The sequence below is a fragment of the Melozone crissalis genome, unplaced genomic scaffold, assembly GCF_028551555.1.
Source record: "Melozone crissalis strain CALT ecotype California unplaced genomic scaffold, PUWL_Pcris_2 ptg000042l_1, whole genome shotgun sequence".
Taxonomy (NCBI): domain Eukaryota; kingdom Metazoa; phylum Chordata; class Aves; order Passeriformes; family Passerellidae; genus Melozone; species Melozone crissalis.
The window spans coordinates 61,519,804-61,535,698 of record NW_026535820.1 but is presented as its reverse complement, the minus strand read 5'-3'; the positions used below and the strand labels follow the sequence as shown (position 1 = coordinate 61,535,698).

Here is a 15,895-nt window from a genome sequence, read left to right as displayed (position 1 = left end):
GAAAAGGAAGAACGGCATGAGAAGGAGTGAAACAGAATATGCAAAAATAAGAGTGACGTGTTCTAAGAAGTGAATTTGGAAAATACACTTTGCAGTAGCTTTCTGATTGGACAATGTCTGATTTGCCAGTGCTGGAGGAAAAAAGTTTCAGTAATCACAAGAAGAAACAGTGATAGGGTGCATGAGATTTTAGCTGAGCAGGGGTTAACCAGATCTCCACAGGTATTCACTGAACAGGGTAATGAAGTACCAATTAAAGATGAAAAAGGCAAAACTCAGAATTTATTGTAATTACATAATTAATAATCCTAAATAACACTAATCAGCTTCAAACCATGCTTATCTCTAATTTCTTTTTTCCTTCAGATGTTATTTGGAAAAGTAATGACTGTCCACAACTAGAAAAATAATGCACGCAATTAAACCTCTTTAACCATGTACTGAGGGACAAAGTGTTCAGCTAGCACTAATATTATTCTAATATATCTTATTCAAGCTATACATGCTGCTGAGCACTGTTGTCCCATAGCATTAGTGGACAAAAAACTTTGTAGATCTTGGCTGTCTGAATCTATGCACCAGTACTGAATGATTCCTGCAATGTAATCGAATCTTTGCCATAAGACTTTTAACTACAGTTGAAAGGGCTTGTTTGAATATACCAGTTTCTTTTCTCCATCTATAAAACTGTAGTGTTATATTTACAGCTTTAAAAACTCTGAAATATCTTTCTGCTGACTCTAAGTCTTGACTGGTCTCAACAGCTATTTTTACCCACCTATTGTAATTACTGCAAAAAGGATTTCTAAAGAAGAAAAAATTTAAATTATTCATCTAACTTGCTGGAAAAGTTTAATTTATTTTTCTCTGTGCTGTCCAGTTTCACCTCTAGATGGTAGCAGAGAACAAAATCTAAGGGACCCGCACTGTGAAGAGCGGGATGATATTAAATAAAAACCTGCTGCCAGTGAATTATTATTTAAAGAAGCTGAAAAGTCACTCTATAGTAAATTATTTTCATGTTCAGTTTTCATTTGGCATAGGTAAGAAGAGTTATACTGAAAACACCAATGGTTCCCAGTAAACTGGAGTTGTAAAGGAATTTTATTATCAAAAACCTAACTGCTCTATGATTTGCCTTTACACAGCTGTTATGCAAACCCTTCCTTAAAAATACAAATATCGTTATTTTAATAGTCCTAGACATCTTCTGTTTTCTTTATAAAACCTTCTCTTGATTTCCTTAAATGTAGTTGAACCGAAATCTCCTGCCATGTCCGATAGTTACTGGGTCATGAAGTATTTGCATGAACAAAGGTGCATGCAAACTTTTTTTCATATTAGCTATGAGGAATTCACATTAAACTTCAATATTTACAGTTTCTCATTTTGTACATCAAAAAATACCCTGCCAGGTTTTTAGTTTCATGCTGTTTTACGGAGGCTTCTACATCTCAAAATGTTCTGTGAGCAGTAGAGATCACAAAAAGATCCCATGCAAACCACCTTCCTTTCAATTCACTAAGAAATGAAAAAAAGAGAATCCTTCTACACATACATGTGCCTACTTCATGACCACTGGTTTTATTAAAGTCAAGACATCCTTCTGAGCAGCAGGAAAAGAAACTAGGCTGCAGCATCATCTCAAGCCTGGACATGGAAGACCTCATGTTGATAGGATGAATCACAAGCTAAGGGTGTGTGTAAGCCTCCATTCATTGTCTTCTGTTGTCTTTAATTTCTCATCAACAGATTCCGATTCTAATTCACTATTATTTGCAAATATTAAAAATCCTTGTCCCATGATCTCTGAAGGCTCCTTCAGCAGGTAACATTCCTTTTGGATAAGGGTGAGTGCTCCCCCACAGCAAGAGGGATCAGCAGCAGCAGCAGGAAGGGGCTGTGCTGGCCCTCTGCTCTGTGATGGAGCCCAGGGGCTGCTGCCCAGGGCCCAGGCCAGATGTGCTCCAGCTGCAGCAGGGCGCTGTTTGGACAGCCCCTAGCACCCCTCTGTGAGGAGAATGGCATGCTGCCCTGGCCCACCCAGCTCCTGGGCATCCTGCAAGCAAGAGGGGCCTGTGAGAGAGGGGAATCTTCCACAGAGTGCCAGCAGAGTAGCCCTTCTTGAGCTGATGGAGATCCTGGGTGCTGGCAAAGACAAGCTGTGCTGCTGCTGGCTGACCTCAAGGTGAGCCCTTCTCACCTGACACTGGAAGAGCTCCTTTCTGGCCTGGAGTCTCCAAAGGCTCACTGGGAGCCCTTGAAGGACTCCCTGCAGAGCATTCCTGGCAGAGCTTCTCATGACAGAGCTCTGCAAGGAGTGCATGGCAGCCACGCAGAGGAGCGGGCACAGCTGGAGGAACTGAAAGCATGAGCAGGGATTGCAGCCTGCCAGATGAGCAGGCACTGGGAGGGGACCTGCCCTTGCCTGCCCAGGGACTGCCTCCTTCAGAAGCTGGTGTTTCTGGTAGCTCACCTTTGCTGGGGTGCGCTTGTGTATTGGGGGAAAATGCGTGGACAGCCAGCCTTCCATAGTGTGGGCTTGGCTGGAATCAATGCTGGGGAGCAATGCTGGGTTCCCTTCCCTCCTCAAGCACAGGAGCCCTGAGAGCTGGCTGAGAGCACCTGCACAGCTGTGCAGCACAGCTGCTGGCTGCCTCCTGCCCCAGGCCAGCTCTGGGATCAGCTTGGTGAACCTTGTGCTGCTGGTGAACCTTGCTCAGCATGGCTCAGAAGCCACCAGCAGCCAACCTCTTCCTGAGGCAGCTGCTGACCTTCTTTCAGCACTCTGGCCTCAACACCTGCAAAATCCCTCCAGAGACAGCTTTCCAAGGCAGAGTCTTCCACCACAGAAGGTGGTATGGCACCAAAGGGCTCTCTGTCTCACAAGAGCAGAGGAAATCCCAGCTAGAGAGTAATTGCAGGCTGCCCAACCCATGCAGCTCCCCAATGAGCCAAGGGTCACACTCCCAGTGAGTGAGCACTGTGTTCCCAAGGCAGGCCGTTGAAGAAAGGTCTGATGCAAACCAGCCCAAGGGATCTCCTCTGCAGAGCAGAGACAAAAGGGGGATGGAGTCTCTTCCTGCTCCAGGCTGTCCCTTGTCACCTGCAGAGTCCAACACTTCTGCTTTAGGCACCCATTCCTTTGCCTCCAACCAGCTCAGAGACCGGGTTAGGCTGTCTGGTATGTGCAGGAGAACTAGGGAGCCTGTCGGAGGAAAGAAGGTAAAGGAAGGCAGCTTTGGTTAAATCAAGAGCTGACTGCACTTGATCCTACCTGTCCCTATCTCATCCCGGTCTGGGGTAGAAAGTTTTGTACGTTCCTCACAAGAAAGCAAAAAGCCAAGAAAAAGGAGGAGAAGTGAGCCCTGGGCAGAGAGGGAATGGCATCCATCAAGGAAAAAGAGAAGGAGGAGACTGAAACTAAGCACAAAGGTCCAGAAGAGGAAGGGGCCCAGTTGAGTACCAGGCTCTGCTGCCCATTTTTCCCAGCTCTCAGCCCTGCTCAGAGTCAGTTCAGCTTGCTGGCAAGGGACAGCCAGGACAACAGCATCCCTGGATGGCGTTGCACTGGGTTTGGGAAGAAGTCCATGGCAGATCCCCAGGGGCTCCATTGACTCCTGTGCCTTGGCACTGGGGCACTGTGCATCTCTGCACGTGCATGGATTCCTAAGGACATTACTTCCCAAAGGGATGAGGTGCTGGAGACAGCCTGTCACCAATGTCAGCACTAACTCTCTCTTCTGGGCTGTAAAAAGCATGTTTCCCAGAGCAAGGGGAACCAAGGCATGCCTGTTCCTGCCTCTGGAGGTTTATCAGTGCCTTCTGGCTCTGCTGTTGCAGGTACTGATCTCCTGTCCCTGGCTGAAGCTCTGGGACCCTCGGGCTCCTGCACCCAATGTCCACCAAAACAAAAGGGGCTTTTCTCTCTCTCTCTGTTTTACTTTCTCTCTGTCTTATAGTTTGTGCCTGTTGCCTCTGCTGCTCTCAGCGGGCACTCTGGAGAAGAGCCTGGCTCCCTCATCTTCATTTCCTCCTGGCACATTTAGAAAGAAACATATATTTGTGTTTTTAGTTTGTGTTTCTAGAGAGGTACATATTGATAACACATACACTCTGTCCCTTTCCTGAGGAAAGGCTTGCTTTCCCTGGGGAAGAGCTGGCAGTGAGATGCTGAGAGGGAGGAAATCCTCACCAAGATTTTGGTGGTAGGTGGGAAGTTCTGAATCAGAGAGGGATTGTCCATCTTCCAGAGCACAGCACTGGTGGCTGTACCACAAGTGCTTTGAAGACCTGGCTGGTGCTTTTTTCACACACCTGGAAGCCTGGAATGTAGCAGCACCACTTTCCTGGAAACCACTAGTGTTGAGACTGTGACTTGGGAGTTCTGGAGAGGAATTTAGCCTCAGACAAGCTTTTTCATAACTTCTTTTGGAGTATGGAGAAAGTAAATGCCTTGAAAAAATCCTATGTGGAAGGAACGTGGATTAGGAACATTTCTTCACCTGCTGCACATCAGTGCTGGTGCAAAACCTGGGGTCCAGGTCATAAAAGTGAATGTCCAGTCAAACTGCTCTTAAAGACTTTTGTAAGGCAGTGGTTTATACATTGAAATTCATTTACACTAATCAGACAGTTAACTGTATAAATAGTATGCATAAAACTTGTACCTTTGAAATCTATTAAGCATAATCATGAAATGATATGTTCTTGATATACAGAACTGTGAATTGTTTTATAGATAATTAATTTCCTTCTAGTTCATTCCAAATGAGAGATTTTTGAAACCTTTTTAGAATTAAAGAGTAGACGCTCTCAACTAATAAAACATTAATTTTTAATTAATTTTGTTCCGACTGAGGACAAGGGAAAAGCAGGGATTCATTTATAAATTGCAAAAATAAGTGCTAAGTATCATCACAGGTGTAGGTGACAGCAAGAAAAACATGAACATTTAAAGACATTCTTGGTAAACACAGAGGTTGTTGGAATTCTGCCTACTGCTTCAAAAAACCCGTTTGCTTAAGTCAGATGTTCCCTGCGCTGTAGTTAATACTAAAGACCTTTCAATGTGTTGGTATCCCATGTGGCAGCAAAGACTTGTTCTTTCTTTCTTCAGTTTTCCAAATCCTCTTCGCTTCCTTATGAGCTGCATAGTTCCCAGTTGATTTTAGGCCACTTTTTCCATTTTACTACAAGGCTTCAAGAATTCTGAGCTTGGTTCAGCAAAGCACCAGTGTTCACATAGCACAGGAAGATAGAGCTCCCTTCTCATGAGGTTATTACTAGATTTAGGTATATTTTCTTGTGAAATTATAGCAAATTTCAGCTTCAACCAATAATATTTTCCCATCACTAACATTATAAGAAGATGAAACTATTAATATGCACATGAGTTGTGTGTGCAGTGTGTGCGTGAGCACACAGCAAATGCCTGCAGTTTCAGCACTCACACACATCTGTAAATTGATGGATACAAAGGTGCACACACAGAATAATCTACAGAGAGCAGATGGCTCCACTGTCTATTGCCATGTCCGCAGCACGTCTTTTAATCTAAACTTGGATTGAAGGCTCTCAACCACCCAGAACAAAACATCCTTGAGTGCATCCCATTCAGTCATTCTGATTGCAACTACTTAGTAAACACACTCTTCCTGGAGATACTTCATTTGGTATTTACATTTATTATCTAACCGTTGTTTTAATGCACATTTGGGGTAATCAATTAAAATACCCAAGCAATAATTCTCTCCCTATATTTTCAAATAATCAGAATACTCATACTGTTCTATTCTTCACACAGGTTTAGTTTCACTGTACTTTAGACGAGTCTGAGAGGGAATTATATTTTCCTTATTTTCACTCATTTTTTTACACAAACATTTTGTCTTTGACATGTCAAGGCACCAGAGCGTTAGTCAAAATTCAATGAAAACTGCAGTCCTATAGGATTTAAGCCTATGCTTTATTGCTTTGCTGAAATTAGGAATCTCTGCAGGGAGACATGTAGAAGTTTGGTCATTTTCCCAGTGAACAGATAAAACTCTTGTCATTTGCTGAGTATTGCCTGAACAGTGCACACATCCCAATAACCCAGGCCTAACCTAACTGAGCTGTGACATTAAAAAACTCCCTGAGCGAGTTTAACTGCACCAACCATCTTACATTTATAACTATGTATCAGCTATATTGTCAACATATTTTCTTTCACAGTTGCAATAGGAAAACTACAAAATCTTTTTGGGATTTTTCCAAGTTTTAGTTACAGGAGAATTCTATGAGCTGCAAAACTGCCAGCTTTGTAAAATTAGTTACTTAAAAATAGATTTACTATCAAACAGGCCTTCATACGAAAGAGAACACATATCTGTATGCTAGTTCTCTTTAATAGCATATTACTTTTAAAATCAAACAAAAAAAGTCTTAAGAAGCTCACAGCTGCATATAAGTTTAATAACATTAGACAAGCTTAACAAAATAATGTGTTTATCAAGTAAAACTCAGTTAAGCCATTGATGAGCACAAATTCAGACAGGAAAACTATTAGCAAGACCACCTGGATGTTTCTTGCCTAATTTCTAATTTTAATTCAGAATTATTTGTTACTCATTAACAGTTGATTTCCCTAAAAAAAGGAACCTGATATAAAATTAATGTTGTCAGTGTTGTAAGGTAAATGATAAAATAGTTATATCTCTATTTCCAAACAGTCTGATTTGCTTTCCTGAAGAAATATATCCTGTCTTTCTTACAAGAGAACAGAGGGGGAAACATTTTATAAGTTAAGTAACACTCACAGGGAGTTAATATTCCCATGAAAGGAAATTATAAAATTGGACTGTACTAGAATTTAGTGTAAGCTTTTAAAGTACTCTTATTAATGGCTGTGAGTCTTTTAAGCATGGAAGACACACAGAAAACTATGGTATAATGGGAAAACTATAGTCATTGTACAGAAGTTGTACATCACAAATCTGTTAGTGGTCTCTAAACACCAAGAGTGATCTTGTCAAGAAAGTATATTTGTATTTCCAGATACAAGAAGGGGTAAGGTTTCACACCCAAAAACTTTAAACAATCACAGAATCACAGGAAATACTTCCCCTGGGTTTACTAGCTGTTTAAAAGAAAATAAATAGAGGATGAGAATAAATTGGAAGTTAATACAAATAAATCTGTCCCGTTGAACACTCTAAGGTTTTGGAAAGGGAGATAAGACGACCAAGTTAGCAAGGATATGAAGTAGTTCAGCATATTCAGAGCTTTGTTATTGAGCTGAAACAGATTTAACAATGTTGTATGTGGTGCAATTTAAATAATGTTAACATTTAATATTGGTAAATGTAAGCAGGAAAAAGCAAATCTTGATGATACATACACATTAGGCTGTAAATTACCTACTACCTCTGAGAAAATAGACTTTGAAGTCACTGGGGATGATATCAGAGGTTCTTGGTAAAGGAATGTAGAACAACAGAGTTCATTGCCACAAAACTTCAGTCTCTTCCTTTCAAAGAAAACAGAATAGGGTGAAAAGGAAGGACAAAGATACCAATAACTTCCATGTAATAAGAGATTAACTGGAGTCCTCAGTGAGGACAAGAGGCAGCTCGGGGTATATGAAGTTATGACAAGCATGGGGGAGGTGATTAAGCAATGATTACTTGTTTATTTCTCAGAGCACAAGAGCAAGACAGCCCTCAATGAAATTACAAGGCAGCTGCTTTAAAGCAAACCAAGGGAAGTACTTTTTCATGCAGCACTTAATTAACCAGCAGAACCCATGGGATCCTGTGGAGGTCAAAAAGATAAGCTAATTCAAAATATATTAGAAATGTAAGATAGGCCTATGGGTGGCTATTAAACATGATATCCACGATGAAATTTCCATCTTGGAAGTCCTGATGGTGACAGTACAAGGGAAAAGGATTGCTCTGTTCCTTTGTATCTGTAGCCAGCTCTGCTCAGTTCCCTTCACCTTCACCGAGCTTCTTGTGCTAACCCACTTCAGAGCTGCCATCTCCTTCCTCCTTGTGCTCTTGTGCCTGACTTTCTCCATCTGTCTTTCCCTCCTTCCAGCTGTTTTCCGGATCAGCTGTTTCCACCACCGCACAAAGCCCAGATGGCTGAGCCCAGAGCACAGAGACACACAGTTCCTGTGCCTGGAGCTGGGTGATATCCCGTCCTGCTCCTCTAGTGGCAGAAATAGGTGGAGTCCAGTCACACAGAGGAAATGTGAAGGGGAGAAGAATGCTTATGGCCTTCAGAAATATTATGTGCTGAGCCCTGAGTATCCACATGGGTTGTGTGTGGCTTTCCTCCCAGAACTCTGGCTGCTGATGGCTCTTGGGCAGTTTCACAAACACAGTGAAAGGCATTTCCTTGATTCAAAAAAAACCTACCATGTCTAAACTTGAAGTCACCCTCCCAGAGGTACTAGATTTCCACAGTGAAAAAAAAAGCTTTGATATTATCTGTACTGTGTGTGTCATAAATCACTTTTATTCTGTTCCCAAAAGCAGATCAATGTTTTTAGCCAAGGCTCAACAAGCAGCCTGCTTGTGGCAGACACAGCCCATGGAAAGTTCCATCCAGAGAGTTTCAGGCTGGCAAATTTTAAACTGGAAAGAGCAACTTATAATGGAAAACATTAAGAACTCTCATGCACATCTATCCAGTTCTTCCAAACCTCTTACTTTTTCCACATGAAGTATGTGTGTGCATGTGTATATTTTCACATGCATTCAAAGTGGCACCACTAAAATGATACTAAGAGAATGTTGTTTCTGTAAATCTCCTTCCCCACTGAACAGCCTTTGCCTGGGTTTTCCCTTGCACAGCACAAGCAGGGCATTTCACCATGGCACAGCACCATTTTAAGCCACTGCCACAGTTTCAGCTACCACAGTTGGCAATTGCTTGGAGAAAAGAAAATGACCGGCCTATTGAAGAGTGTGTAACCGAGCCCAACAGGACCCTTTGGGACATTCCAGGTTGTGAGCGTGCCAGTAGCTGTGAGCAGAGCAGAGAGCTCACAGCACTGGCCGAGCTCTCCTTGCAACACAACCCCGCATTGTCCGGGCAGGCGTAAGAACACTCTCCTGCAGATAAGACAAGCTTTCTTGAATTTTCCAAATTCTCTCCACTTCCTTATGGTCTGCACAGTTCCCGGTTGATTTTAGGCCACTTTTTCCATTTTACTACAAGGCTTCAAGAATTCTGAGCTTGGTTCAGCAAAGCACCAGTGTTCACATAGCACAGGAAGATAGAGCACCCTTCTCATGAGGTTATTACTAGATTTAGGTATATTTTCTTGTGAAAGTATAGCAAATTTCAGCTGCAACCAATAATATTTTCCCCTCACTAACGTTATAAGACGATTAAACTATTAGTATATGCGTGAGTTGTGTGTGCAGTGTGTGCATGAGCACACACAGCAAATGCCTGCAGTTTCAGCACTCACACACATCTGTAAATTGATGGATACAAAGGTGCACACACAGAATATTCTACAGAGAGCAGATGGCTCCACTGTCTATTGCCATGTCCGCAGCACGTCTTTTAATCTAAACTTGGATTGAAGGCTCTCAGCCACCCAGAACAAAACATCCTTGAGTGCATCCCATTCAGTCATTTTGATTTCAACTGCTTAGTAGACACACTCTTCCTGGAGAAACTTCACTTGGTATTTACATTTATGTTGTTTTAATCTACATTTGGGGTCATCAACCAAAACACCCTAGCAATAACCCTCTCCCTATATCTTTTTTAACGGCCGTATTACGCTTGCGACGTCAACGCATCGCTTAAGGCTTACTTTTTTCCTTTCTTTTTTTTTCGCCCTGTGAAGGGCCTCCGTATAAACAAACAAACAAACAAACAAACAAGTAAATAAGTAAACAAATAAGTAAACAAATAAGTAAGTAAGTAAATAAGTAGATAGATAGATAGATAGATAGATAGATAGATAGATAGATAGAGAAATAAAAAAATATTCCTGGGACTGTTTTGGCTGTGACACCCCAAAGCTCGGGGGGTAGCTGCGAGCTCTACCGATGCAGGACAAGCGTGTGCTTTAGGCAGGAGCCTGGCGCCGGGACACTCCGCTCACGGCTGTCCGTGCGCGCCCGGCCGCACCGCGCCCGCCGGGACACCGGGACACCGGGACTCTGCACCGGACACCGCGCCCGCCCTGGGGCGGCGGCAGGCGGCAGATGCGGCCCCGGGCACGGCGAGCGCTCCTCGCTGCCCGCCCCGGAGCCCGCCCCGCCCCGCCCCGGCCGTCGGCGGCGGCCCCGCCCCGCGGAGGGCCCCGGGCGGGCGCGGAGCGGAGCGGGAGCGGGAGCGGCGGGAGCCGGAGCGCGCAGGTGGCGGCGGGGCCGTGCGGCCGCCCGGGGGGGATGCGGCATGGCCGAGGCGCCCGGAGCCCCGCACCGCACCACCGGCTCCACCCTGCTGCACCCGCTGAGCGCGCTGCTGGGCATCCCGCTGGACCAGGTGAGGAGCGGGAATGCCGCGGGCCACGGCGGCGTCCTCGGCCGGCAGGGAGGGACGGCGGGTCCGTGGCTGTCGCGCCGTGGCTGGCCCGCCCGAGGGCCTCGCAGCAGCGGGAGGAAGGAGCGGCGTTGGGCGGGGGTCGGGCTGCTGTCACTGGGGAAGCGTTTCGTTTTTCCCGGCAATGCCTGGCGCTTCTCCTGCTCTCGCACGAAGTCGCTGCTGGATGCTGCTGGATGCTGTCAGTCACGGTGCTGGCTGACTGGGGCAGAGTTTGGAATGCTTCGGGAGCTCGGGTGCTGGTCCAGCCCTGGGAACCGCGTGGGGAGATGCGGGGTGCCCTATAGGGAATCCTTACGTTCAGGCGCTGCTTTATGGCTACGGGACTGTAGAAAGGAAGCTCAAAAGCCGCTTCCAGCCTAGTCCAAGTGCCTGATGGAATCGCGAAGTGCATATATGGAGATAGGCAGAGCACACAGACACACAAGTGGTCTTCTGGGAGGGCAAGTTTGCATTAAATCCTTCACAGCATCATAAATTTTAGGCTGTGGTGGTGTTTTCTAATTCTTAATAGTCTCCTAGTTAACTTTATCCCTAACAGGCAGAAAAACGTTGCTCTCCCCTACCCCCTGCCTTTTATTGTCCCTGTGCCTGCATGCACCTGCTGCCTTCCTGCATTCTTTCAGCGACAAGGAAGTTCAGTCTGGAAGTTTGTGCTGGCCAGAAAAAGACTCCACCAAGCTCCTAGGAAGCTGACCTGTGCTCTAAGAAACCAGGGCAGCAGAGGTGTGCTTGGTAAAATATCAACAGAAGATTGAGATTTATTTGCTTTCTTCTGTTTGCAGAGTGAGTGGTGCTATGTGTCATTTTTTACTACTGTTTGTTTTTAAAGCTGAGTAAGGAATATGTCATTTTGTAGATTAAACTCCTTCATCTAACCATGCCAGTTTTCCCTTTTTTTTGACAGAAAACAGGTTTTGATGCAAGAAGAGAGATATGTTGCTCAACACTAAAACAGTCAAACAATAAAGGCCTGTAATTATCTGTGAGCCATTAGATTAGGAGAAGGCACATGAATAGTGATAGCTTCTATTTCGAGGTATGCCATGCCATGATTGATGAATACAGGAGCACCAAAGAAGCCAGGAGTAGCAAACATTTACTGTTCCAGCTTGTTTGTGGTGCCACAGTGTTCATACAGAGTTAGGCTGACTCAGTTCCCAAACAATGAAATCTTGACAGACTGCAGTTTTTCTTTCTAAGCTTTCAAAATCTTGCCCTTTTATTCAGCTGAGGTGACACAAAGATGGTGTTGTCTGTGGAGAAGATTCTTCTTGTGCTCTTCTGGGCCTGAGGACGCCTCACTGCGTCTGGTTACGTGCTGTGTTTGTCCCTGGGCTCTGGTCTCATGGGTGCTGGTGCTGGGCACTTCTGTGTTGGCTGGTTTGTGTCTGAAGCCCACAGCAGAAAGCAGGGACCACTGCTCTGGGCTCAGCAGTGTGCCTGGGCTGTGTCAGTGAGTGTACCTGGGATGTGTGAATGTGCCTGGGCTGTGTGAGTGTGCCTGGGCTGTGTGAATGTGTGTGCAGATGTGAGTGTGCCTGGGCTGTGTGAGTGTGCCTGGGCTGTGTGAATGTGTGTGCAGATGTGAGTGTGCCTGGGCTGTGTGAGTGTGCCTGGGCTGTGTGAGTGTGTGTGCAGATGTGAGTGTGCCTGGACTGTGTGAGAGTGCCTGGGCTGTGTCAGTGAGTGTGCCTGGGCTGTGTGAGAGTGCCTGGGCTGTGTCAGTGAGTGTACCTGGGATGTGTGAATGTGCCTGGGCTGTGTGAGTGTGGCACAGGGCTGTGTGACAGTGCCTGGGCTGTGTCAGTGTGTGTGCAGGCGTGGCTGCTGTCCCTGCCATGATCCTGCTGCCTCAGGTGGCACAGGGCAGTGATGGGCCAGGAGGAACCCCCCTTTTCTGGGCTTCATCACAGAACTGCAGCATAGCTGCAATGAAATACAACTTTCCTCACCTGAAAATCCCCCTATTTTATTGTCCCTGTGAGATTATGCCATCAATACTTTTTAAAAATTTCCCCCACTCCTCCTGCCCCGCTGCAGTATGCTGCTCCATGCCAAGCATCAGGGACTCCTGCTGTCCTGGGACAGGATATACCCACATTGTGGGTATGTGTGGGAGCACTGTGCCACCACTGTTCCATCAATTCACATGAGTCTCAACTCTGACCTGCAGTGCTAAGGCCCTCAGAAGCAAAATAAAATCTTTTTTACATGACTCTTCTGCCAGGTGGATTGCTTCCCTTCCTCACAAGAATGAGAGAGTGTATTGCTGAGGAGGGGAGAAGGTCGGTCACTTGCTCCTGTGCACAGAGTGGAGCTCTGTATATGAAAGACAACTTTGCCAGATCTGAATCCATGTGGAGCAGGGGCTGATGTTACAGGAGCCCCTTAGTGCAGGGCTGGTGGGCTCTCTGTGCCTTCTGCTCAGTGCCCAAGCAGGGGAGGCATCTCTGCTTTGCCACTCCGTGTCTGCATCGTTGTGCTTAGCCTGTTGGAGGGTGACAGCCCCAATCTCCCTCTGCTCCCTGCAGCTGGCAGCTCCCCGTGGCTGGCCCTGAACCTTCAAAAATGCCAGGATGTACCTGGACAGCAAGAGGTAGAGGTGGGTTTAGACCCTCCAGATCACCGTGATATGTGAAAGCCATATGTTTCTGTGTTAAATGGACAGAGGACTTGTCCCTTTTTTTATAGACATGATTTTCCATGAAAACTGTGCTATGAGAGAGATTTCAGTCTGTGTAAAAGACCAGCAAAAGTGTTGAGCTGAAGGTCTGAGAAATGAAGGTTGTAATGGTTATCCTTTCATGGCTGGGGCAGAAAAGCTGTGGTAATGGTACTTGGAAAATGTTTTGTCATCTCAGAAGCAGCTGTTGTGTCACTCAATATGGGAAGCATGGATGACTGTGAAAATGTCATTTTCCATATTGGCGGTTTTCTTAGGCAAAAAATTGAGACTTGGTTTTAAAAGCAGCCCAGAATTACAGAGGATGGAGCTCCTCTCTGCACTGTGTACCTGGCAGACTGCTCACATTTTGTTTAGGAGACAGTGCACTGCATAAGGACATAAAGGTGTTTTCTGCTTTAGATGCTGAAACAATCCTGATGTGTCAGCATGTATTTGCATGTCTCTTCAATGGATGATTGATCTTTGAATTTAGCATTGAAATATTATTTTTAAAGAAGTGCTATATGTGGTAACAAGATTAATGATCTTGAAAGAGGATGAAAAGCCTCTCTGTGTTCAATTAATTCTCATATCTCAGGAAAGCAGACTTTGAAGTTTAGCTGACTTGTGTGCTAAAAATACCTGCCTAGGTCAATGATATACCTTCAGCAGCATTTGCAAAAGAATTTTGGGGTGGGTTTTTTTCCATATCATGTATTCCCCAAACCACTGATGCTGGAATATCATCTCTCCAGTTTGCTTATACAATGGCTTTTGGAAAAGTATACACTTTTTTGTTATACATGCCCAAAATCACCAATTTCGGGATATAGTCCTATACCAAAAATCAGTGAGATATGGGAAGTTAAACATTAAACTTTTAATACTGTAATTTATGTAAACAAAGCATGTTCATGTAAAAATTCTGTGAGCATGTGCATGTGAAAATATTGTGAAGAAATAAATATACTGTTTCAAGCCACATTTAAAGTAAATTTAATGGCATTGTTTATTCATATGTAGTTTTACCGTGCCTTCCTAAGCTCTAGGCATCTCTAGAAGAAGTTCAGGCTCAGAGGGTTAAGACACATAATTAAAAAGTTTCACTTCCCAAGGTTATTTTGTAGTACCCTTCATTTGCACGTTACTATTGCTTTAGAAGTAGCAACCCTAGTGCAAATGGTCAACTGCTGTATAATAAACCTTACATTTTAACAGGCCTTGTTACCCTGACCTGTTGTCAGACAGTACCAAGGCTGTTAACTTTGGCAGAAATAAGTTCAGAGGAAATTCCCTCAAAAAACTGTATTAGCATCTTCTCATGTTTATATCAGAGGCATTTTAATTTCAGTGTTTTCATTGATGAGGCTAGCCATGTTTCCCCAAAGAGGAAAAATAAAAAAGTCCACTTGAACTTAATTTTGGCTTTGTCTGCTGGTGGGAATGAAAAATTTTTCATTTTAATTCTTTCATTGTAGGCCATTTTTATATTTTGGCAGCAGTTTAAATAAAAAAAACTAACTGTGGAGGGATTCTGGGACACGTCTGAATCTTGGGATAGTTGGAGTATGAAAAATGTCTTTACACCATTCCTTAAGTTTGAAAAACTCTCTGCAGAAAGCATGCTGGTAAACTGGTTTAAAAAGGAGAAAGAAGAAAAAAACGTATATTTATATATTTTAACTTTTACAAAAATCAGGGATGGTTTTATTAACCTTTTTTTTTTTTTCTTTCTTTTCTGTATGGCTTTAGTTTTACTTCTCTGCTTTCTGATTAACTAGTCAGAAGATCTGTTAGCCCCAAGCATCTTTGCATAACTTTTCTTATCCAGTTTTTGGGCAGTGTAAAGTCAAATAAAAAACTGACTTTCTAGGAACTTAACAGACTTTAGTCTGTGAACTTTGAGGATCCTTTAATGGCTGTCAATAGAGCCATCAGAAAATATAATGCTGAGGAAAGAAAGGTAATTTGTTACAGACCAAAGTGAGATAACTGAAGATGGAAGTTCATTAAAGATTTAAGTGGGGGTAGCATCAGGTTTTTAACTGAAAAAAACTGCTCTGAAGCTCTGGAAAAAACTCTCATGGTTGGTATGAACTATGCTGCATTGCAATTTCCTAATGTAATCATTTTACAGTTCAAAATTCTACATTTCCATTTTGAATTGCAGCAGTATTTTTACATAAAATCCCTGCTGCCTAACACACTCAACTGCAAAAAAAAAAAAAAAAAAAAAAAAAAAAAAAAAAAGCCATGTAAATTTTAGTTATTTGAGGAGCAAAAAGAAAAAAACGAAATTTGAATTCAACACATTTATAGAAAAATATTACTTACATTGCCAAAACCAACTTTAATTTTGAGCCTTTCTGACTTTTGAATACTTAGGTTTTATAAACCTGTTTTCCTTAAAAGAAACCATTAGTTTCTTATTATAATGCCATGAAGGAGAAGGCATGATGTAAAAAACAGAGGAAGAAACTTGCTCATTCTCATTTGGGTCCCCAGTTTAACAGGTGCTTGTGAACAGGGCAGTTCATAGTGCATTTGCAGTAAATCCAGTCTCTTGTTTCAGTCCCTTGTGCAAGGTCCAGGAGTCTGTATCCTCCTGGGACAGTCCTGGGATGGAGGTGTGATACTTTCTTCCAAAGTTTAATGCCGTCTCCAAAGCAT

The 15,895-nt window shown here is 43.8% G+C and overlaps 1 protein-coding gene across 1 annotated transcript in view; it reads left to right on the top strand.

Moving 5' to 3' along the window:
• The first annotated feature begins 10,405 nt into the window (after window positions 1–10,405).
• The window catches only part of MBOAT1 (membrane bound O-acyltransferase domain containing 1), a 57,703-nt gene continuing 52,213 nt past the window's right edge, over window positions 10,406–15,895 (top strand). The window contains exon 1 of the mRNA XM_054284829.1: window positions 10,406–10,500. Coding sequence (XP_054140804.1) covers window positions 10,411–10,500 — 90 coding nt within the window. The 5' untranslated portion in view covers window positions 10,406–10,410. The remainder of the gene's footprint in view (window positions 10,501–15,895) is intronic.